We start from the raw sequence: 25,613 nt of genomic DNA, 5'->3' as shown, positions 1-25,613 counted from the left end.
CAACTGCAACATACAAATATCAATGGAAATTTTGGAACTGAAAAATATATCTAAGGTAAAAAAGAAATCCACTCTTTGCCTATTGGCAGAAGTGAACATGAACATGAAAGAGAGATGAATGAACTTGGATATAGATTGATAGCAATGTTAGAAGAGAGGTAGAAAAGATGGAGGGATCGAGAACCAAAGAGTTGTATGGGTGCAACCTTGAAATCTAGTGTGCAAAATGATGAATGAAAAATTCATGTTTGAAGGTAAGACAAGAAAAATTTAAACATAAGATTTTTCTCTGCTCTCTGAACGCCTTTCTCCCTTTTAGTATGATTGTGCATCTGCATTATGGATTAACCAGACCTTGCCCATGGTAGAAATACCTGCTCAACCCTAAAGATCAGTTTTTCTTCTGTTGCCAGCTATGTAATTCCTTAGAATCCACAAGGAGCCACAGGAATCTACTATAATATCTCTCTACTCCATTTCCATCTTTTTTCCTTTTGAGGAACTGTTTATATGTAGTTTTTTTTCCTGATCTTATTTCCTTTTGCTGTCTTACACATATATTTATGTCCAATACATTTGTAAATTTTTTTTATCGAAATAACCTCTTGAGTAATTGGTATATAATGTGCCTATGAAGTAGGGTTATATAAATTCACTATGTAAAACAGAGAAACTATTTTTAAACTACAATATTTTAAATGATTTTCCTTTTTAGCCAGTTTCTTTTGGAAGGTATATGCATATTCAAAATATGCTACCATTTTTCAAGTTATTGCATTTCTTTTTTGAAATTGCCTGCAGGGTCAGTTTTTAAGTGACACAAGGAAACAGTTCTCATTACTTTAGAGATAAACTGTATTTTTGATGAAAGATGGTTTTATGATGGCTTCAGGTCTTTTATTTTATTCTTTTTCCCAAAATTAAATCAATCCCTTGAGGATGACAGTTTGCCTTCAGAAATATAATTTAAAATGCTATAAAATTCAGTTGGTAGTGGGAGTGCAAAGCCAACTCCAGAAAGCCCCGAGTCGCATCATTATCTCCCCAAAAACCTCAGCTGCCTCAGCTGGCCTGTCATTATTGCAACTATGAACATCCAGGCCCCGGCGCAACCCAGCCGTACCACAAGGAGCAGTGTCCCTGGTCACCTTATATCTTCAATAACTGCGCACAGAAGCAAGAATCTCATCACAAGAAGAAATGAATACAGCATTTCAGCAACAAGAAATGAATGAGAGTGGTTCAGACCTCAAGTACTTGCTTTTCACCCCTTGTTTGTTGTTGTTTAGTTGGCTAAGTTGTATAACTCTCTTATGTGTATAACTCTCTTATGACCCCATGGACTGTAGTTCACCAGTCTCCTCTGTCCATGGGATTTTCCAGGCAAGAATACTGGAATGGGTTGCCATCTTTTACCCCTTAACCAGATAGTAGAACTATTACCTGGACTACATTACCCGAGCAGACTCAAGTTTTTATTATCTTTACCTAAAGACTTTTCTATGATGCCAGACACATTTGTTTTGTTGTTGTTGTTGTTTGTTTTTTTAAAGCTTGTTTTTTAAATACACCTTTAAAAGTTTTTGTTTCATATCCATTCAAGTTGAGATTTTTAAGAACCTCATTTTCAATTTGTAATAAAAGTTTACAGTGTGATTTTTTTTCCAAAAATGTCAACAAATTACAAGCACCTATTAATAAAGGTCTTTTAAAAACTCTTTAGATTCTGCAAATATTTTTAAAACCCCAGATATAAGGAATATTTTGAGTATTGGAATATATGTATAAGTAGTTCTGAGAGGACTCTTTTGCAAAATACATCACTCATTTGATCATGTTTGTTAAGGTATATTTGCTTTAAAATACCAGTCATATTACTTTATAGCTATAGTATATTTAGAATGCTAGAATTTCCATGAATGGAAAGAAAACTGTTCTGTATGTTCTTCCAAAGTTCTAGTTTTATTCCTTCAATGCAATCCCTTCAGCAGAATCTTATTTCCCATAGTCAAATAATTGTTACCCATTGGTCATAAAATGGTTAATTCCTACCAGATTTTTATCTAGGTAATGTATTAACAGCTTTCTCTTCTGCCAACTCTGATTAATAAAGCTACCAAATGTTCTCTCAGGGGAAATAATATAATCTAATGTCATTCCTCATTGTTCAGAGATGTCCAGTTACTATTTTTAAAGTGTCATTATAAGCTTAGAGATTTAAGTGTATTTGAGGTGTTTCAACCAGTTGTAGTTACTGTGTTTTTCTTTAAGAAGTTCAGATTGCTCCAAATCTGGGCAATTCACATCCCTTATAGTTGGTCCCTTAGTCCTCTTGACGTGACTCTGTAGTCTTTCATAACATCCTTACTATTTCCTATGATGGTATGTCTGGCTCATCCTGAACATTTTATTGTTTCAGCCCTAGAGTCAATCATTATTCCAGGAATCCCTAGTTTTTATTAATGGGAAATGTAAAATTTGTCTTGACCTCCTCTTAGTTAAATATGTATCTCTTTTCTTCCACTTTGAGAGTTCTTATTGGAAAGCACACATATTGTTATAGAATTAGAAAAGCCCATAATTACACAAGTAACAGTCTGGAATAGTAGTGCCAACACTATCCTACTGATAACTGAAAACACTTAAGCTTGTTTTGCATATACTCTCTCTATTCTTGCCATTTTTATTTTTTATTTTTTTATTCTTGCCATTTTTAAATTTTGAGGTATATTATGGGCTGACTTGTGGTTCCCCCAAAATTCATATGTTTAAATTCCAACTCCCAGTATCAGAATGTGTCTATATTTGGAGATAGGGTCTTTAAAGACATAAAGTTTAGTGCAGTCATTAGGGTGGGTCCTGATACAGTATGAATATTGTGCTTATAAGCAAAGGAACTTAGGATACAGACACTCATAGAATACCACGTTAAAGCACAGGGAGGAAAGTGGGCCATTTACAAGCCAAGGAGAGAGGCTTGGGAGAGGGTTCAGAAGAAACCAACCTTGCTGACACCTTGAACTTGGATGTCTAGCCTCCAGAAGTGTGAGAAAATAAGTTTTTGTTGTTTAGGCTACTCAGACTTTGGTATTTTGTTATCACAGTCCTAGAAAACTAAATATAAGAGATTAGCTACATTGTGAGTCACATAGTTATTACATATTGTTGTTGTTGTCCAGTTGCTCAGTTGTGTCCAACTCTTTGCAACCCAATGGACTGCAGCACACCAGGCTTCCCTGTCCTTCACCATCTCCCAGAGGTGCTCAAACTCATACCATTGAGTCAGTGATGCCATCCTACCATCTCATCCTCTGTCGTCTCCTTCTGCCTTCTATCTTTCCCAGCATTGGACTTTTCTGATGAGTCAGCTCTTCGCATCAGGTGGCCAAAGTATTGGAATTTCAGCTTCAACATCAGTCCTTCCAGTGAATATTCAGGACTGATTTCATTTAGGATTGACTGGTTTGAACTCCTTATAGTCCAAGGGACTCTTAAGAGTCTTCTCCAACACCACAGTTCAAAAGCATCAATTCTCCAGTGCTCAGCTTTCTTTATAATAGACCAACTCTCACATCCATGAATGACTATTGGAAAAACCATAGCCTTGACTAGACGGACCTTTGTTGGCAAAGTAATGTCTCTGCTTTTTAATATGCTCTCTAAGTTGGTCATAGCTTTTCTTCCAAGGAGTAGAATTCATGGCTGCAGTCACCATCTGCAGTGATTTTGGAGCCCAAGAAAAGTCTGTCACTGTTTCCATGGTTTCCCCATCTATTTGCTATGAAATGATGGGACCGTATGCCATGATCTTCATTTTTGGAATGTTGAGTTTCAAGCCAGCTTTTTCACCCTCCTCTTTCACTTTCATCAGAAGACTCTTTAGTTCCTCTTCGCTTTCTGCCATAAGTGTGGTGTCATCTGTGTATCTGAGGTTATTGCTATTTCTCCCAGCAGTGTTGATTCCAGCTTGTGCTTCATCCAGCTTTTGCATCATCATTTCGCATGATGTCCTCTGCATATATGTTAAATAAGCAGGGTGACAATATACAGCCTTGACGTATTGCATATTATTCTCCTTTTTAAAAAATTCTTAGTCATAGTTTTATAAGTATATATTTGATATTCATCACAGTCCTTACATTGATCTGTCTTGCCTGTGCTGTGCTGTATTTCTCAGTCGTGTCCAGCTCTTTGTGACCCCACGGACTGTAGCTCTCCAGGCTCCTCTGTCCCTGGGGATTCTCCAGGCAACAATAATGGAGTGGGTTGCCATGCCCTCCTCCAGGTGTCCTTCCCAACCCAGGCATCAAATCCTGGTCTCCTGCACTGCAGGTGAATTCTGTACTGTCTGAGCCACCAGGGGAGCCCATTCTGTTTACCTATCTGAAGCTAATTATATAGTCCTCAGGAGGGACTCATGAGAATAATATTTTTGAGAGCTATATTACCATATTAGTTTATCAAGAGCCATTATGTTTGACAGCCATTTGCTTGGCTATATCTAGACTGACATTTCTTTGTACCACTCAAACATGTTACTGATTTTCTTCTGGCTTAAAGTGTTCTGTTCAAAGGACTATTTTTTTTTTTAACGTTTTTCTTTGAATTCAGCAATTTTGCTGGATATGTCTTGGTTATCCTGAGTTGATTTCTCAGTTAAGTGATACGCACTTTCAGTATGCAGTTTTGCATGTTTTTGTATTACAAGAAATTTTTGATACTGTTTACTGTTTGTTCTGTTTCATTGCTTTTGTTTTCTTCAGAGACTTGACTATACTTGTTTGGTTTACTTTGCTTATCTTTAATATCTGTTACTATCTCTTGAATTTGCATTCTTTTTTCTTTCTCATTCTTAAATTTAAAAACAAAGTGAAACTTACAGAAAAATTACAAGCATAGTAGTAAGATAAATTTCTCCACTGAACCATTAAAGAGTATTGCTGACATAATGCCCTGTCTTCCCTGACTATCATGTTTATACAAACAAGAACATTCTTTTAAAGAATTTCTAACATCAGTGTGTTACTACCATTTAATTCTCAGACCCTGTTAAAATTTTGCTAATTGACCCATGATGCCCTTTATAGGAAAATTATCTAGTTCACAGCAGTTATATTATAATGTATCTTTTGTCTGCTCAATAAAACAGTTTCTTAATCTTTGTCTCCCATATCTGGATAACTCTGTTGGGTGAACACCCTCCTCACCTCTGTAGAACTTTGACACCATGATGCTTCCTTGTGTGGTTATGCTCCTGACTTTGCTCAGGGCTCTGCTATGCTTCTGGCCACTGCAACTCCTCATCTTTCCTCCTAGTGGCTACTCCTACCTTGTTTAGCCCTTCCTGTTAGCTTTATGAATTTTCAGGAAGGCAGGGAAAATAGCAAGAGAAAAAGAGCTTCATTTAAAAAATTTTATTTTTATTTTTTTGAACACCAAAAACATTTTATGTTGGGGTATATCCAATTAAAAATTTTGTGAGTTACACATGAATAGTGAAGGGACTCAGCCATACATATACCTGTATCCATTCTCCTCCAAAACCACCTCCCATACAGTCTTGAACATTATATTGAGCAGAATTGCATGTGCTATACAATAGGTTTTTGTTGGTTACACATTTAAAATACGACAGTGTACACATGACCTTCCCAAAGTCTTTAACTATCCCTTCCCCCGGCAACCATGAGTTTGTTTTTATTTGTGTAACAGCTTTACTGAGGTATAAATTACATATATGCAATTCACTCGCTTAAAAAATGAATTATCCAGTGGTTTTAGTAATGCAACTATCAACATAGGGGGTTTTAGAGCATTTTAAGGGAGTTGGTGATGGACAGGGAGGCCTGGCGTGCTGCGATTCATGAGGTCGCAGAGTTGGCCACGACTGAGCGACTGAACTGAGCTGAACTGAACCATCTCAGAAAGAAACGTTGTACCCTTTAGCTCTCACCTTTTTATTGTCTCAGTCTACCTCATTCCTAAGCAGTCACTAATCTTATTTCTCTTTCTATAGATTTGCCTATTCTGGGCATTTCATGTAAATTTTGAAGTTGGGATATGCTGGATCTCTCTGGCCACATGAATTTTAGGATCAGCTTGTCAATTTCTGGAGTAAAAAATAACAAAACAGTAACAGCAAAACCCAGTTGGGATTTTGTGGAGATAGTATTGAATCTTCAGATCAATTAGGCGACATTTACTAAATACACAATAGTAAGTCTTTCACTCCTTGAACATGGATGGCTTTAGATTTATTTGTGTCTTCATAATTTCTTTCAAAGATGTTTTGTACTTATTCAATTCCGTCAGTTCAGTTCAGTCACTCAGTCATGTCTGCCTCTTTGCGACCCCATTGACTGCAGCACGCCAGGCCTCCCTGTCCATCACCAACTCCCAGAGTTTACCTAGACTCATGTCCATTGAGTCGGTGATGCCATCCAACCATCTCATCCTCTGTTGTTCCCTTCTCCTCCCACCTTCAATCTTTCCCAGCATCACGATCTTTTCAAATGAGTCAGCTCTTCACATCAGGTGGCCAAAGTATTGGAGTTTCAGCTTCAACTTCAGTCCTTCCAGTGAACACTCAGGACTGATCTCCTTTAGGATGGACTGGTTGGATCTCCTTGCAGTCCAAGGGACTCTCAAGAGTCTTCGCCAACACCACAGTTCAAAAGTGTCAATTCTTCAGCACTCAGCTTTCTTTATAGTCCACCTCTCACATCCATCCATGACCACTGGAAAAACTGTAGCCTTGACTAGATGGACCTTTGTTGGCAAAGTAACGTCTCTGCTTTTTAATATGCTGTCAAGGTTGATCATAACTTTTCTTCCAGGGAGCAAGTGTCTTTTAATTTCATGGCTGCAGTCACCATCTGCAGGGATTTTCGAGCCTGAAAAAGTAAAGTCTGCCACTGTTTCCACTGTTTCCCCATCTATTAGCCATGAAGTGATGGGGTCTGATGCCATGATCTTTGTTTTGTGACTGTTGAGCTTTAAGTCAACTTTTTCACTTTCCTCTTTCACTTTCATCAAGAGGGTCTTTAGTACTTTTTGCCATAAGTCAAATGCCAGAATTCTTGGACTTCTTTTGTTAAATGTATTCCCTAGTATTTTATTATTTTGGTGCTGTTGTAAGACAGAGTTGTTTTTAAATATGTTTGGATTTTCTTTGCTAAAATATACTGTAGATTTTTGTATTTCAACTCTATGTTGCAATCTTGGTGAATTTATTCGCACTAATTGTGTGTGTGTGTGTATTCTTTAGGATTTTCTATGTACAAAGCTATGTCATCTGCAGATAGAGATACGTTTACTTCTTACTTTCTGAGTGCTTTTTCTTACCTATCTAGAATATCCAGTATAAGATTGAACATTAGCACAGTTATCTTTGTCTTGTTACTGATATTAGTGGGAAAACTTTCAGATTTTAGCATTAAATATGTTGTTATCTGTGAAGTTTCTGTTGATGCTTTTTATCAGAATGGGATAACTTCATTCTGTTCCTGTTTTGCTGAGCAGTTTAAAATAAAAGGGTACTGGATTTTGTCAAATACTTCTGTGTTTATTAAGATGATCACCTCTTGAGATGATATTAACATAATGATTAGTCTAGGTACAGGTTTGTCACTTTTGATCTTTACAAAGAATCAGCTTTTTTGGTTTTGTTGCATTTTTCTCTGCTGTTTGTTTTTCTTATTCTCTATTTATTAATTTTTCCTGTAATTCTTAGTCTTAATATTTTTGTTCAAGTCTTCTCTTTCTTTGTTGACTTCTGCCTAGTTGTTCTCTCCACTATTCAAGTTGGGAATTGAACTTTTTGTCTGTTACTATCAACTTTTCTATTTCTTTCTTCTTACCTGTCAAGTTCTTCATGTATTTTGGTGTGTGGTTGTTAGGTCCGCATATATTATCATTTTCCTGATGGTTTGACTCTTTCATTATTATTAAATGTTTCTCTATATCTGGTAATATGTTTTGTTTTGAAGTGTTTCTCTCTGACATTAGCACAGTCATTGGAGCTTGTGATTTATTGATTAAGTTTCCCTTTCTTTTTATTTTGAATCCATTTTCAACTTTGATTCTGAAGTATGTGTCCTATAGGCAACACATTGTAGGTCTTGTTTTATTATCCTGTCTAATAATATTCTCTTTTGAGCATATTGTTTTTCCATTCACGTTTTATTTTACTGATATAGTTGAATTTACATTCATCATTATATTTGTTACCTATGCATTATGTTCTTTTGATTCCTTTATTCCTTCTTTATTGCTTTATTTTGAATTAAATGAATATGTTTTTTACTGTAGCATTTTCATTTGTTTTTCTACTTTTTTTTTGGCCTTATTTATTTAATGTTTGCTATAGTACTTGCCACTTAAATTTTAACTTAGAATTAGCTTCAGGTTTATACCAACTTAATTCCTGTGAGATATAGAAATGTTACTTTTATAGGTCTATTGTGTTTTTTGCTTTTTGTGTTCAATTGTTATACGTAGTACATACTACAATGTTGGTTACAAACCCAACATTACATTAGTTTAATTATTATATTATATACTTATATGTCTTCCAAGGAAGTCAAGAGAGGAAGAGTAACTGGTTTATAGATTTTGTTATATTAAGCTCATTTTTTATTTATGATTCCCTCGTTTGTTCATTTACCACCTAAACTTACTTCATTAGCTCAGTATGGCTTTTCCACCCTCCTCCTTTGTGTTGTTATTAGCAAATGTATTACATTTTTATGTTATAGGCAAAAGCATACATAATGTATATATATTTTATAAAATTGCTTTCAAATCAATTAAGAGGGAATAAAGGAGAATAAATATGCATTTTTACCATGTTTTATAACTACATGACTACTTGATGCTCATTGTTTTTCATGTCTGTTCAAATTGCTGCCTGAGCCCTTTACTTTTAGCTGGAAAGACTTTTTTTGTTATTTCTTGTGTTTATGAAATTCATGAAATTAAAGGATGCTTGCTCCTTGGAAGAAAAGCTATGACCAACTTAGCATATTAAAAGCAGAGACATTATTTTGACAACAAAAGTCTGTCTAGTCAAAGCTATGGTTTTCCAGTAGTCATGTATGGATGTGAAAATTGAACTATAAAGAAAGCTGAGTGCTGAAGAATTGACGCTTTTGAACTGTGGTGTTGGAGAAGACTCTTGAGAGAGTCCCTTGGACTGCAAGGAGATCCAACCAGTCCATTCTAAAGGAAATCAGTCCTGAATATTCATTGGAAAGACTGATGTTGAAGCTGAAACTCCAGTAATTTGGCCATCTGATGCGAAGAACTGACTCATGGGAAAAGACCCTGATGCTGGGAAAGATTGAAGGTAGGAGGAGAAGGGGATGACAGAGCATGAGATGGTTGGATGGCATCACCGACTCAGCAGACATGAGTTTGAGCAAGCTCCAGTGGGGTTGGTGACGGACAGGGAAGCCTGGCGTGCTATAGTCCATGTGGTCGCAAAGAGTCTGACATGACTGAGAGACTGAACTGAACTGAGATCAGCTAATAGCACATTATATCAGTTTTTATTTACTTGGCCATGTAGCTTGTTTTCCTTTTAGATTGCTGGATATAAATTTTTGGTTGATTTTTTTTTTCCATTGAATACTTTGAATGTTTTATTCTTCTGTGTTCTGGCCTCCGTTTTTTCAGATGAGAAGTTTGCTGTTGATGTTACTATTGTTCTCTTTTAAGTAAATAGTCATTTTTCTCTTGCTGCTTTTAAGATTTTCTCCTTGTGTTTCAGCATTACTATGTACGATTTTTCTGTTAGCAGATTTCTTTGCTTTAATTCTTCTTCAAGTTCATGGGCTTGCCGAATGGGTAATACGATGCTTTTCAATAAATTGGTAACTTCTATCCATTAGGGTTTTGAATATTTGCCTCTCTTTTCTCTTTCTTGTCTACCTCTGATATTCTCAGTCTTCATATGTTCGTATACTTGTTTCCTCCATTTTTCTGAGACTTTGATCATTCTTCAGTATTTTTCATCTCTGATTTTTGGATTGTATAATCAGTATTTATTTTATATTTGCTAATTCTTACTTCTGATTTTTCACATCTACTGTTCACACCCTCTGTAGAATTTTTCAATTCAGTTATACTTTTCAACTTCAGAATTTCCATTTGGATTGTTTTTATAGTATTTTTCTCTCTTTTAAGAAATAATGTGAAATTTTAATTGTATTACTATTTTAAAATATAAATTTTACTGTTATTTTAATAAAATACTAATTTTATTCATTTTTTCCAGTTTTATTTAGAAGTATCTGGCATACATCACTGAGTAAGTTTAAGGCATACATCATGGTGATTTGATTAAATAGATTATGAAATTACTATCATAATAGATTCAGCTAATATCCATCTTCTGATACAGATATGATATAGAAAAAAATTAAAAAGACAAAAAATTTCCTGTGATTAGAACCCTTAAAATTTATTCGCTTCACTTTCCTATATATCAGTGTCTCTCTCTTAATTGATACTGTCTGTTAATGTGACCTTGTCATAACTGTATTTACTTCTCTGATTGAGGTTTCCTTTATTTCTTTGAACATATTTTTAATGGCTTCTTTGAAATCTTTTTCTGTTAAATCTGACGTCGGGCTGCTCTCACTAGCCCTTTCTGTTGCCTGCTTCTTTTTTCCATATATGTGTCATAGTTTCCAGTTACTTTCTTTCTCGATGTTTGGTTGGAAAGCAGACATTTTTAGGTAGTACATTGTTGCATGTCTGGGTACTACTGCCTTGTTCACATATTGTGGTTTGTTTGTTTATTGACTACATGGCTTACTTTAGTGTCATTTTCAGTTTTCCTTTTTTAATTTTCTCTTCAGTATCTATAAGAACTCACCATTGAAGTTCCAGCCTACAGTGTTCTCTATATAGAAATTAAAACTTATAAATACAGATTTTTAAACAAATGTCAGAGAATTCATATTTTATATTTCTTGGAATGCTTTTTAATTTTACTTTTCAAGGAATATATACATTTCATTCATATGATTTTAGTCTTTGGAAATTTGCTGAAGTTTGTTTTATGAACCCAGATGTGTTCTTTTTGCTAGTCATTCCATGTGTCCTTGAAAAGAATGTATATTGTCCTCTTTTTACATGTAATGTTTCATATTGAAATATTATACTGAAGTGTTCCATATTTAAGAAAGCTGCATCGTATCTCACTCCTTTGAGAATGAAAGTGAAAGTGCAAGTTGCTTAGTCGTGTCTGACTCTTTGCGATCCCGTAGACTATACAGTCCATGGAATTCTCCAGGCCAGAATACTGGAGTGAATAGCCTTTCCCTTCTCCAGGGGCTCTTCCCAACCCAGGGATCAAACCCAGCTCTCCCACATTGCAGGCGGATTCTTTACCAGCTGAGCCACAAGGGAATCCCCCTTTGAAAAGAATTAGTGCAAAATGTTCTTGAATGTTTTTTTGTTAACATATGTAGCAGTTTTATTGAAGTATAATTTGCAGTCTCTCATCTTAAATATACAGATTATTTTATGTACGTTCATAGAGTTGTGCAAACATCACCACAATCCAATTTTAGAACATTACCACCACCCTAGAAAGATCTGACATGCCTATTCACAGTCATTCCTTGTTCTCATCCCCATCCTACTCATACCATTTATATAATACTCTTTTAAAAAATGCTTCTTAAAGTAATAATGCAATAAATATTTATATTTATGCATAGATCAGCTTATTGTTTGACTAGTTGGTAGTGATCTGAACCCAACTGAGCGACTGAACTGAACAAGAGAATTACATTTACATGATTGATTATATGTTTACAGTCATTTAAATTGGATCGTATTTTAAAAATATGATGCAATTAATTGTGATATGAAATTGTTTTGCTGCTGTAAGCCAAACTACAAAATAATGATCTTTGGATAACAAACTGAAAAAATTAAGACCATTTTTTTCCCAAGTAAGGCTAGGTTTTATTAGACATCTTACAGTATATTTCCCCTCCCAAAATTTTATAACTTTCATGAGACTATATTAAACATTTCTGATTACTTTGAAAGCTCTGTGAACAAAATGGAAGTAAAGGTTTATTATCTGATAATGGAATGTTCATATATTTCAGCAATGTTAAAATGCAGACATGGAGAAGCTATTTATACATTTGCAGTATTTTATTTCAGTCATTATTTTTAGAAACCATATGGTCTGAGTTCATAAGCATCACAGTTATAATGATACCTATGATACATAGGTATGATACATAATTATACTCCCCCCAAAAAACAAGCGAAAAAGTGTAAGAAGTATCACCAAACTGCTTCACAAAAATTGGTTTTTAAAAGTAGTGATTATGAACCAGAGTGGTATCTTTAGTGTTTTGCATAACTTTTTACTTAAATTTACTTAAATTCATTAAATATTCAGTGCATAACTTTTGAATAACTTTTTACTTAAATTTAATTAAATTCATTAAAAGTTCAGTGTAGGACAAAGGACATGAGTGATTTCATATCTATACTTAATGATTCTTACTTGGCACTTATGCTAATTTCATATTTTGTCATAATTTTAGGATTTGATTGGTTGGGTCATTTTCAGCTATGTTGAAGTACTGTCTTCACTTCATTCATTGAAATATTCTATGCTAATCCATTTGCCCTTTTTGTTGGCACAGTTGTGACTATATAATCTTTTATTTTCTCTACATTCTTGTTTATCAGGGACTGGTAATCATGATTGTAGGGCATGTGATGGGCTTCCCAGCTGGCGCTAGTAGTAAAGAACCTGCCTGCCAATGCAGGAGACATAAGAGACGTTGGTTCGATTCCTGGGTGGGAAGATCCCCAGGAGGAGGAAATGGCAACCCACTCCAGTATTCTTGCCTGGAGAACGCCATGGATGAAGGAGCCTGGCAGACTACATACAGTCCACAGGGTCGCGAAGAGTCGGACATGACTAAGGCGACTTAGCGTGCATGCGTGCAGGGCATGTAGTTGAGTAAAATTAAACCATATATTAAATAATTGTTTTATTCAATGAACCGTTCTAAGCTTTGGGGATTAAAAATGAGTAAGCTTCTACTTTATTTATGAGAATAATTGCACATGTAAACATTTGTAATTAAAAGTTGTATGTATATACCACAAAGAAAGTATAATGCAGATACTATTAACATTTCATAGAATGATGATTAATTCCAGCTACAGAAGATTTAGGGACTCTTCATAGAGAAATATATTTTTTAGGGTTCTTGAAAAAAGTAAATTTAAGAGGCAGAGCAGGACAGTGGGCATGAATGAAGAGATAGAAGCAAGGGATATGTTTATGGATTGTTCCATAATCAGGTGTGACTGCAAAGCAGAATAGAGAGTAGATAGAGTGATTTGTGGTAGAATGTGAGAGTGATTACCGTAAGCTGAAACCAAGTTGATGAGGCTTTGAATATCAACATAATTTCCTTTCATGTGGAATTATCAAAAAATAGCTAGCAGGAAATGGTTTAATCCTATTTATTTGCCTTGAGAAGTTTGGAGATATTAGAGTTTGGATGCTAATTTTTTAATGAATTCAGATGGACTATTTATTCATTTTGAAGAGAAAATCATTGTACATTATACAAGTAGAAATATTCTCTTAATTATACATCAGGAAAAATGATTCCTTGAATATTGGAATGTCATTACTATGTTAATATCAGCAACATTTGTCACATAATGAGTCTGGGGAAAGGAATAGATTTTGTCATATGTATGTTATCCTAACATAAATTCAACGAAAAATGACTATATTTTTGATGCTTGTGAAGGTTTCAGAGATTAGTGTTAGAAAATAACATGCCTCTGCTCATAATAATTAGATAAACAGTTTTCTTGCATTCAGCAGTGTTGTGACACATTTTTTCATATTCGTGTTAAGTAATTCCAGTTTGATTGATTAAGGTTCTACTCAGTGAAATTTTGCTTAATTAGCAGCTATGTCAGTTACCTGAATTCCACTGTCATCCATACATTATGCCATTACCATAAAGTTTATGGTGAATGTTTTATGAGTAATGTTTAAGAAAAATTAACATAGAAGATGTATAATATTAAGTAGAAAAGGATATAGTGATAATAGCAGCTACCATTTGGCTTTAAAAGTACCAGGTATTGTTTATAGTGCTTTATTTATAATATTTTGTGTGTTGGGTGTGTAGCAGATGAAAGGCAAATAACTTGTGGGTGGTCATACAACTATAGGTGATAGAGATTCAGATGCAAGCCTAACTGGTTTTTGAAGCTACAGCTTTTAACTCCATTGTACTGTACAGACAATATGATATTCTTTTTTAATTTTTAAAGTTTTTTGTCAAGTTTTATTGAAATGTAATTGATACATAACTTTTCTTAGTTTGGGTTTCCCTGGTGGCACAGTGGTAGAGAATCCACCTGCCAAGCAGAAGGTGTAGGTTCAATCCCTGAGTTGGAAAGATCCCTTGGAGAAGGAAATAGCAACCCACTGTAGTATTCTTGCCTGGACAATCCCATGGATGGACAACAGAGCCTGGTGGGCTACAGTCCATGGGGTTGCAAAGAGTGAGACATGACTTAGTGACTAGACAATAACAACAAATTTCTTAGTTTAACGTGTAGAGCATAATGATTTGATACATGTATATTATTGCAAGATTTATCACAGTAAGGATAATTAACAAATCTATCACCTTTCATAGTTATAATTTTTGTGTGTATTGAGAACTTTTAAAATCTACTCTCAGGAACTTTCAAATATACTGTTATTAACTATAATCAACATTCTATATATTGTATACCCAGAACTTATTTATCTTGTAACTAAAAGTTTGTACTCTTTGACTACCTTCATCCACTTTCCCCATCCCTTACACTTACCTCTGGCAATCACTAGTTGGTTCTCTGTACGTAGGCCTCAATTTTTGATTCTCCGTGTGAGTAATGTTTGTCTTTCTCTGATTTATTTCACTTGACTTAATACTCTAAGGGGCTTTCCTGGTGTCTCGGATTGTAAAGAATCTGCCTGCAGTGCAGGAGACCTTGATTTGATCTCTGGGTCAGGAAGATCCCCTGGAGAAGGGAATGGCAACCCACTCCAGAATTCTTGCCTTGAGATTTCCATGAACAGAGGAACCTGCTGGGCTACAGTGCATAGGGTCACAAGGAGTAGCAAAAGTCGGATATGACTGAGCATGGATACACTTTCACTTTCAATCCCCTAAAGATCCATCCATGTTGTATATAGCAAGATTTCCTTCTTTTTTATAGTTGAATAATTCAGTTCATTTCAGTTGCTCAGTCGTGTCTGACTCTGTGACCCCATGAAATAATTAATACCATCTTATCTTTATTCATTCATCTTTCAATGAATACTTCGTTTGCTTCCATGTATTGGTTAAAGTAAACAATATTGCAGTGAATGTGGGGCTGTGTATATCTTTTCTAGTTAGTGTTCTTGTTTTCTTTGGATAAATATCCAGAAGTGGAGTTGCTGGCCCACATGGAAGTTTTGGCTTTAATTTTTGGAGAAAACTCCATACCAGTTTCCGAAGTGGCTGCAATAACTCACTCAACTTTTAGTGGAGCTTTCTAAGAAAACAAAGATTGCTATTGTAGTCTTTACCAAGATGGGCTATTTTACAGATAAAATAAGTACAATGTCAGAAGTTTAACAGTATGTATTAATAGATTATAGTTAATTGAATATTTGTAAGCTGTTCTTGAAGCTTGAATTTCCACTGGAAATTCTAGGTGGAATAGCATGGTAAACTTAAAACTGTCTTAACTTTGGCATCAATAAAGTGTGGGTTTTCCAACATGAATTCCGGTTACATGCTGAGACTTTGGTTTATCTTGCTCTTTGAAAAGAATTTCAGGTTCAAATTCTACAAAATTTTCGATACAGCAGTGTGTGTGCTCTAAAAACAATTTTTGCCTACTCTTTCCTCCTGAGTTTTACTATCTGTTTTACTTACCTCCTCTCTCCTCCAAAGGGTCACACACTCATGTCATTCTGCATTAAGAACAGTGAATATGAATATGACAGCTCATCAGAATTAGGAAGTTGTGTATATATCTTCACACTTTGACATGTTAAGAGACAATTTGAGGATTGTATAACATTTAACATTTTTACATGCTGCCTTTTTAGAGAATTTTTGAAGTACATTTATTTATACTTATAATTTCTATTTTCTAGATATTTCAAGACTAATAATTATTTTTGTTCCATAAACATAGAATTTTATTTAGGAAAATAAATTTTTAAAATATGAATTTATGTTGAAAGCTCATAAAAAGAGAGTTAACAAATTTGCCTTGTTTTTGCTGGTGTTGGATGTATTTTAAGATACATTTTTAAATTAAAATGCTTGATTATGAGTGAACACTAGGTAGCATGAGTGAACACTAGTTAATGCATTCTACTATTTTGGCAAACACTTATGAATAAACATTATTTATATTAATTCACATTGGAAGAATGTGATATCTGTTGGAGCTGAAGAAAAAAATGAGTCTATTAGCAATACTGTATATGAAGGATTCTAATGAAACCTCAGTCCATAGTTCATCAGGCACTCTATTTATCAGATCTAGTCCCTTAAATCTATTTCTCACTTCCACTGTATAATCATAAGGGATTTGATTTAGGTCATACCAGAATGGTCTAGTGGTTTTCCCTACTTTATTCAATTTAAGTCTGAATTTGGCAATAAGGAGTTCATGATCTGAGGCACAGTCAGCTCCTGGTCTTGTTTTTGCTGACTGCGTAGAGCTTCTCCATCTTTGGTTGCAAAGAATATAATCCGTCTGATTTCTGTGTTGACCATCTGGTGATGTCCATGTGTAGAGTCTTCTCTTGTGTTGTTGGAAGAGGGTGTTTGCTATGACGAGTGTGTTCTCTTGGCAAAATTCTATTAGCCTTTGCCCTGCTTCATTCTGTATTCCAAGGCCAAATTTGTCTGGTACTCCAGGTGTTTCTTGACTTCCTACTTTTGCATTCCAGTCCCGTATAGTGAAGAGGACCTCTTTTTTGGGTGTTAGTTCTAAAAGGTCTTGTAGGTCTTCATAAAACCATTCAACTTCAGCTTCATCAGCATTACTGGTTGGGGCATAGACTTGGATTATTGTGATATTGAATGGTTTGCCTTGGAAACGAACAGAGATCATTCTGTCATTTTTGAGACTGCATCCAAGTACTGCATTTCAGACTCTTTTGTTCACCATGATGGCTACTCCATTTCTTCCAAGGGATTCCTGCCCACAGTAGTAGATATAATGCCAAAGAATGCTCAAACTACCACACAGTTGCACTCATCTCACACGGTAGTAAAGTAATGCTCAAAATTCTCCAAGCCAGGCTTCAGCAATACGTGAACCGTGAACTTCCAGATGTTCAAGCTGGTTTTAGAAAAGGCAGAGGAACCAGAGATCAAATTGCTGACATCTGCTGGATCATGGAAAAAGCAAGAGAGTGCCAGAAAAACATCTATTTCTGCTTTATTGACTATACCAATGCCTTTGAATGTGTGGATCACAATACACTGTGGAAAATTCTGAAAGAGATGGAAATACCACACCACCTGACCTGACTCTTGAGAAACCTATATGCAGGTCAGGAAGCAACAGTTAGAACTGGACATGGAACAACAGACTGGTTCCAAATAGGAAAATGAGTATGTCAAAGCTGTATTGTCACCCTGCTTATTTAACGTATATGCAGAGTGCATCATGAGAAACACTGGGCTGGAAGAAGCACAAGCTGGAATCAAGATTGCCATGAGAAATATCAATAACCTCAGATATGCAGATGACACCACCCTTATGGCAGAAAGTAAAGAGGAACTAAAAAGCCTCTTGATGAAAGTGAAAAAGGAGAGTGAAAAAGCTGGCTTAAAGCTCAACATTCAGAAAACTAAGATCATGGCATCTGGTCCCATCACTTCATGGGAAATAGATGGGGCAACAGTGGAAACAGTGTCAGACTTTGTCTTTTTGGGCTCCAAAATCACTGCAGATGGTGACTGCAGCCATGAAATTAAAAGACACTTACTCCTTGGAAGAAAAGTTATGACCAACCTAGATAGCATGTTAAAAAGCAGAGACATTACTTTGCCAACAAAGGTCCGTTTAGTAAAGGCTGTGGTTTTTCAGTGGTCATGTATGAATGCAAGAGTTGGATTGTGAAGAAAGCTGAGCGCCGAAGAATTTATGCCTTTGAACTGTGGTGTTGGAGAAGACTCTTGAGAGTCCCTTGGACTGCAAGGAGATCCAACCAGTCCATTCTGAAGGAGATCAGCCCTGGGATTTCTTTGGAAGGAATGATGCTAAAGCTGAAACTTCAGTACTATGGCCACCTCATGAGAAGAGCTGACTCATTGGAAAAGACCCTGATGCTGGGAGGGATTGGGGGCAGGAGGAAAAGGGGATGACAGAGGATGAGATGGCTGGATGACATCACTGACTCGATGGACATGAGTCTGAGTGAACTCCGGGAGATGGTGATGGACAGCGAGGCCTGGCATGCTGCGATTCATGGGGTCGCAAAGAGTCGGACACAACTGAGTGACTAAACTGAACTGAACTGAATGAAACTAGCAGAAAATCATCTAATGGGCCTATTTGTATTTGATTTACTGGCTAAAGAAGAGTTTTTATATAGATTTGTCAGAATTGCCCATATTTTATATTTAAAAAGCACTAATAAGCAAAGTCTGTGATTAGGAAGCAAAATCTCCTCTAGGAAGCTGTGCTTAAAAGAAAACAAAGCAAATATGAAAAACTAGAACATCAGAATAATCCCCTCATTGGGTACATTCTTCCTAGGTAAAATGTTTTATAAGATATTTGGGAAAAGAGTTAAGATAGACCTACCTTATATTGACTAATGCTTCATAATGAACAATAATTCTGGTGACGCTTTTAGATATTTCCCACTGGTTCTGGCTACAACAGAACAATTGAAAAATCAGCAGTTACCGATGATACTCAAGATAGCCGAAATATGCACGCCCAGTACATAAGTTTTTGTGCAGAAGAATCTTAATTCTACTCATGATCTCGTCTTTTGTTTGCTGTATAAATCTCTACAAAACTTTTTTTCCCTTTTTTTAACTTAGAAAAATTAACATACAACTGAAATATGTTAGTTTCAGGTGTACAACATGATTGTATATTTTGAGTATATTGCAACATGATCACCACAATAAGTTCTAGTTAACATCCATCATCATAGTTACAAATTTTGTGTGTGTGTAATGAAAACTTTTAAAATCTTTTCTTTTAGCAACTTTAAAATATACCATATACTGTCACCCTGCTGTATATTACATTCCTATTTTATAACTGGAAGTTTATTCCTTTTCACTGTTCTCAGCAATTTAGCCACCCCCCAAATTCATGAAACTCAAAGTTAAAGAAAAACACTAAGATCATGGTGTCCAGTCCCATCACTTCATGGCAAGTAGAAGGGGAAACAATGAAAGCAGTGACAGATTTTATTTTGTTGGGCTCCAAAATCGCTGTAGACCATGACTTGCAGCCAGGACATTAAAAGATGATTGCTCCTTGAAAGGAAAGGTATGACAAACCTAGAAAGCATATTAAAAGCAAACATCACTCTGTTGACAAAGATCCATATAGACAGGGCTCCAGTTTTTCCATTTATCATGTAAGGATGTGAGAGTTGGACCATAAAAAGGGCTGTGCTTAATTGCTTCAGTCATGTCTGACTCTTGGCAACACTGTGAACTGTAGTCCTCCAGGCTCCTCTGTCCATGGGATTTTCCACGCAAGAATATGGGAGTGGGTTGCCATTTCCTCCTCTAGGGTGTCTTCCCAACTCAGGGATCGAACCTGTGTGTCTTACATCTCCTGCATTGGCAGGCAGATTCTTTACCACTAGCGCCACCTGGGAAGCCCTAAAAAAGGCTGAGCACTGAAAAATTGCTTTCGAATTGTGGTGTTGGAGAAGACTCTTACTTGAGAAGTCCCTTGGACAGCAAGATCAAACCTGTCAATCCTAAAGGAAAATCAACTCTGAATATTCATTGCTGAAGCTGAAACTCCTCAATACTTTGGCTGCTTGAAGCGAAGAGCTGACTCATTGGAAAATACCCTGATACTGGGAAGGATTGAAGGCAAAAGGAAACAGGGATGGCAGAGGATGGGATGTTTAGATAGCATCACTGACCCAATGGAAATGAATTTGAGCAAATTCCGGGAGATAGTATAGGACAGAGGAGCCTGGTGTACTGCAGCCCATGGGGTCACAAAGCGTCAGACATGACTTAGTGACTGAACAGCAACACCACCTCCTTTATCTCTGGCAAACCATCTATCTATTCTCTGTATCTGTGAGCTTTTTGTTTGTTTTTGTTTTTTTTTTTTCTTTTAGATACCACACACAAGTGAGATCATATAATATTTAACTTTTTCCTATCTGACTTATTTTACTTTTTATAATGCTCTTAAGGCCGATGCACATTGTTGTAAATGGCAAGATACCATACTTTGTTTATGACTAACATGCCAATGTACATATATCCCACTTTTTCTTTGTTCATTTATTTATCTTTGGATGTGAACATCCTTGTTATTCTCTGCCTTTCTATACACCCTCACCAACATTTATTATCTCTTGTTTTTCTGATAATACTCTTCATTGTGGTTTTGATTTGTGTTTCTCTGATGGTTAGTGACTTTGAGTACCTTTTCATGTACCTTTGGGCTATCTATTTTACATCTTACTCAGAAAAAATATATGTGTTCACATCTTCTGCCTGTGTTTTAAATGAATTGTTTCTTTGCTGTTGAGTTGTGTGAGTTACTTTTATATTTTATATATTAACCCCTTATTAGACATGATTTGTAGATATTCTCTCCTAGTTTACTTCCCTGGTAGCTTTAGACGGTAAAGCGTCTGCCTACAATGCGGGAGACCTGGGTTCAATCCCTGGGTTGGGAAGATCTCCTGGAGAAGGAAGTGGCAACCCACTCCAGTACTCTTGCCTAGAAAATCCCATGGATGGAGAAGCCTGTTAGGCTACAGTCCATGGGGTCGCAAAGAGTCGTACACGACTGAGAGACTTCACTTTCACTTTCACTTTCTCCTAGTTTGGTAGGTTTCCTTTTCATTTTTTTTTTTGGTCGTTTCCATTGTTGCTGTGCAGAAGCTTTGTAGTTTGATGTAGTCCCACTTGTTAATATTTGCTTTTGTTGTTAATATTTGCTTTTGTCAAATTTTTTAAAAAATCATAAGGTAACCTCTTCTAAGAGCATATGTTGGTCTTTTTCCAGTTGCTATTTCCATCCTTTACATATTGCTTTTCTTGGTATATTATTATCATCATAAGGAGACATCACTTCTCTACGTGATTGTCCTACAGTTTGCCTTTCTCTTATCCAGCTCCTTTAGTCTCTACTTATTTGGTCAGCTTCCCCAGTGTCTCAGTGTTCTGTGTACTCTTCTCCCAGATTCCGTCAATTAAATAATTTTATTTCTATAAGTTGCTGCTGCTGCTAAGTCACTTCCATTGTGTCCGACTCTGTGCGACCCCATAGACGGCAGCCCACCAGGCTCCTCCGTCCCTGGGATTCTCCAGCCAAGAACACTGGAGCGGGTTGCCATTTCCTTCTCCAGTGCATGAAAGTGAAGTCGCTCAGTCGAATCCGACTCTCCGCGACCCCATGGACTGCAGCCTACTAGGCTCCTCTGTCCATGGGATTTTCCAGGCAAGAGTACTGGAGTGGGGTGCCATCACCTTCTCCTTTCTACAAGTTAGCTCTTTTGTTATACTCTAAAATAATTAATAGTGCTTTTGATCTCTGGTTCACAAAATAGGTCAAAATTCTAACATATTTGTTAAATCTTACTCTAAAAAGGTGTTAAAAACACAAATGTTGAGATTGATATATACACTTTGCTATATATAAAATAGATAACTAATAAGGACCTACTGTATAGCACAGGAACTCTTCTCAATGCTCCATAATGACGTATATAGGAAGAATGTATTTAAAAAAGTGGACGTGTAGCAGAAACTAATACAACATTTTAAAACAACTATACTCCAATAATTTTTTTAAATAGCATCTTAAAAATGTTCAGGTGTTAAACATTTTGACCATTTATGATTTTATTAACATTCATATTAAAGTATTTATTTTATAACACTAAGGCAATCAGTGAAGGAGGCAATTACATGTATTTTATATTGCCAGTAGTAGCTCAAATATGTATTAAAATACTTTTTAAAGAATTTTTTGTTTCAATTTCCTGTTATAATTATCACCTATTCTTTAGTACATTAGGAATTGAAGTAGAGTCTTTGATTCAGATATATTTTAATTTACCTGTTACCTCTATCTTGTATGAATCTGTGAGTTATAAAAGCGATTAAATTAGGAAACATTGAGATGAGAGATAGTGTTCTACATCCCATTTAATTGAGAAGATAGCGAAAGATCTGATCCAAAATAGTGACATTTTCTTACCTTATGTCTAATATACAAATATATAGACATGCATACATTTAAAAAGTAAGGGTACCATCTATAGCGACGTACACATAGTTTTCATTTTTCATGCTGCTCCTGTCTTCTGGAATGCTAATAATGAATGATTTGCATCCAGGTTCAAGTTAGTAAGACTCTTTCAGTAGTAGTTCAGAAAACTGTAGATAATTGGCTAAATTTGTCCTGACATGTTTGATCTGCATGCAGTTCAGTTCAGTCGCTCAGTTGTGTCTAACTCTTTGTGATCCCATGGATTGAAGCACTCCAGGCCTTCCTGTCCATCACCAACTCTAGGAGCTTACTCAGACTCATGACCATTGAGTCGGTGATGCCATCCAACCATCTCATCCTCTGTCGTCCCCTTCTCCTCCTACCTTCAGTCTTTCCCAGCATCAGGGTTTTTTCCAATGAGTCAGTTCTTTGCATCATGTGGCCAAAGTATTGGAGTTTCAGTTTCAACATCAATCCTTCCAATGAACATTCAGGACTGATTTCCTTTAGAATTGACTGGTTTGGTATCCTCACAGTCCAAAGGACTCTCAAGAGTCTTCTCCAGCACCACATTTCAAAAGCATTGATTCTTCGGTACTCAGACTTCTTTATGGTCCAACTCTCACATGCAAACATAACTACTGGAAAAACCATAACTTTGACTAGACGGACCTCTGTTGGCAAAGTAATGTCTCTGCTTTTTAATACACTGTCCAGGTTTGTCATAGCTTTTCTTCCAAGGAGCAAGTGTCTTAATTTCATGGCTGCAGTCACCATCTGCAGTGATTTTGGAGCCCATGAAAAGGAAATCTGTCACTGTTTCCATTATTTCCACATCTATTTGCCATGAAGTGATGGGATACTATTATGTGATTTTTGCAAAGGTTAAATGTATTTATCATTGTCAGTTTCATACACCTGCAGAGAAATTTTAACTGTTTCTAACTGTACTTTTCTTATTGTAGTCCTTTATTTCTTGTCCTTCATTTAAAGTGATAATATGAACTTTTCTTCTGGGTTTTGACATGGCTATTGTGATTTTTTGTGGAGTGTGGAGTAGCATTGATATCACTATCTTGATATACTTTTTGTAATAAAAACATATTTTTATGAATAAATATTTTTTAGTCTCAACTGATAGCCTTGTTTCTATATTAATAGTTCATGTGCCAGGCACTGTTTACTTCTATACATGCTTTTGAAAGTGTTAACAAGAAAAATTTGTTTATGTTATGAATTATTGAAGTAAGAGCCTATTTACATTTAATACCATCTGACCTTGGTAGGCTGCAGTCCATGGGGTTGCTAAGAGTTGGACATGACTGAGTGACTTCACTTTCACTTTTCACTTTCATGCATTGGAGAAGGAAATGGCAACCCACTCCAGTGTTCTTGCCTGGAGAATCCCAGGGATGGGGGAGCCTGGTGGGCTGCCGTCTAGGGGTCACACAGAGTCAGACACGACTGAAGCGACTTAGCAGCAGCAGCAGCAGACCTTATAATATCTTAATAAAATTATTTTATATATGATCAAAATTTTAGTAAAAATGATAACATGAAGATTTGAGTGTGTTTATTAGCATAATAAACTGTAACTCATAGAACTGAGGTGAGAATAACAAAATAATGCCACTGACAAGTACCCAACACATGGAAATATCACAACAAATTGTTTATCTTAGTTTATCTTAAGTTTTTCTCTGCTTTAAAACTTGAGATTTTTAGTATGTTTCATTTAAAGAGTGTTTAACTTAAGTTTTATTTTTTCAGAGCACCTTCAAGTTTAAGTCTGAAAGTGATATTCATTTAGCAGAACATCATAAACAGGTTCTGTATGATGGGAAGCTTGCAAGTAGTATTGCATTTACATATAATGCTAAAGCCACTGATGCTCAACTATGCCTGGAATCATCACCAAAGGAAAACGCATCGATCTTTGTGCATTCCCCACATGCTTTAATGCTCCAGGTAGGTGAATAGTAGCTTAGTCTTAATGTTCTCATCAACACTGTGTCTTTATTTTTCATTTTATACATTGCTTACCTGTAAATCTCCAGTTGCTCTTTGTTTTTCTTTTTTGGTCTTCTAGTACTTTGAACAGTGTTTTTGCCTTCTGTATTTTATTTGGCAATATAGTTTACCTTGGATTTGTTTCGGAAATCTGTCTTTTCTGTTGCATTTTCTGTTTCTTACCCTTTGAAATAAAATCAGTGAATTAGTAAATAGATAATTGTAAATATAAAAATACTTTCCTATAAGTATTTTTTCCCCTAACATAAAAATTGAGTGCTTTTGTATCTATTAATAGCATCTTTTTTAAAATATATTTTGATTTAGACACTCATATTTTCAGTGTAAAAATCTCTCAACTTAAGCTTTAAATTTAAGTGATTATCAAAATATTTCAAATTTTTATTTTAAATTTGTATAAAATTATATAATTTTGATTTAAAAATTTAAAAATAGATTTAAAAATATCTATTTTATTTAATTTTCTTACAAAGTTATTTGAAACAAGGAAATAGTGATAACATGCTTTAGAAAATTTAATACACATTTTTGTTTTTGAACATAGGATGTAAAAGCTATAGTTACACATTCAATTCATAGTGCAATTCATTCAATTGGAGGGATTCAAGTGCTTTTCCCACTTTTTGCACAACTAGACAACCGGCAGCTCAATGACAGTCAAGTGGAAACCACTGTCTGGTAAGTTTTCTTTCAATATGTAACTTATGGTATTTTTTAATTGTTTAGATTATGCATGGTGCCCTTGGTGCTATGTAAATATATTATAATACTGGTTTTTATCCTTATAATGCTAATAAAGTTTCTTTAGGATTAAGGCAGATATATTTACACTAAGTAAAAAAGTTGACAAATTTTATAACCACAAAGGAGTGACTTCCTTGATAAAAATATTCTTACTAGGTATAGCATAGTGATTATAATATGAAGTAGGAAAAGTGTCAGTCCTGGCCTTTCACTTTGCAAATGAATGCTCATTGTTTGAATTGTTGGTGAAATCCTGTCAAATTAAACAAAATTACTAGGGTAAAGTTTATTCTCAAGAATAGTATTTAATAACA

The 25,613-nt window shown here is 35.5% G+C and overlaps 1 protein-coding gene across 8 annotated transcripts in view; it reads left to right on the top strand.

Moving 5' to 3' along the window:
• Positions 1 to 25,613, top strand: part of NBEA (neurobeachin) — a 666,092-nt gene that overhangs the window by 116,441 nt on the left and 524,038 nt on the right. For 7 of the 8 annotated variants that reach the window (XM_060394443.1, XM_060394442.1, XM_060394441.1 and 4 more), the window contains exons 9-10: positions 24,295 to 24,492; positions 25,100 to 25,233. In XM_060394443.1, the coding sequence (XP_060250426.1) occupies positions 24,295 to 24,492; positions 25,100 to 25,233 (332 nt within the window). Of the gene's footprint in view, positions 1 to 24,294; positions 24,493 to 25,099; positions 25,234 to 25,613 lie in introns of those variants that run through there. The other variant, XM_060394444.1, reaches the window with a different exon arrangement.

Source organism: Ovis aries, chromosome 10 (genome assembly GCF_016772045.2).
Source record: "Ovis aries strain OAR_USU_Benz2616 breed Rambouillet chromosome 10, ARS-UI_Ramb_v3.0, whole genome shotgun sequence".
Lineage (NCBI taxonomy): Eukaryota > Metazoa > Chordata > Mammalia > Artiodactyla > Bovidae > Ovis > Ovis aries.
This window is presented reverse-complemented; position numbering and strand designations above follow the sequence as displayed.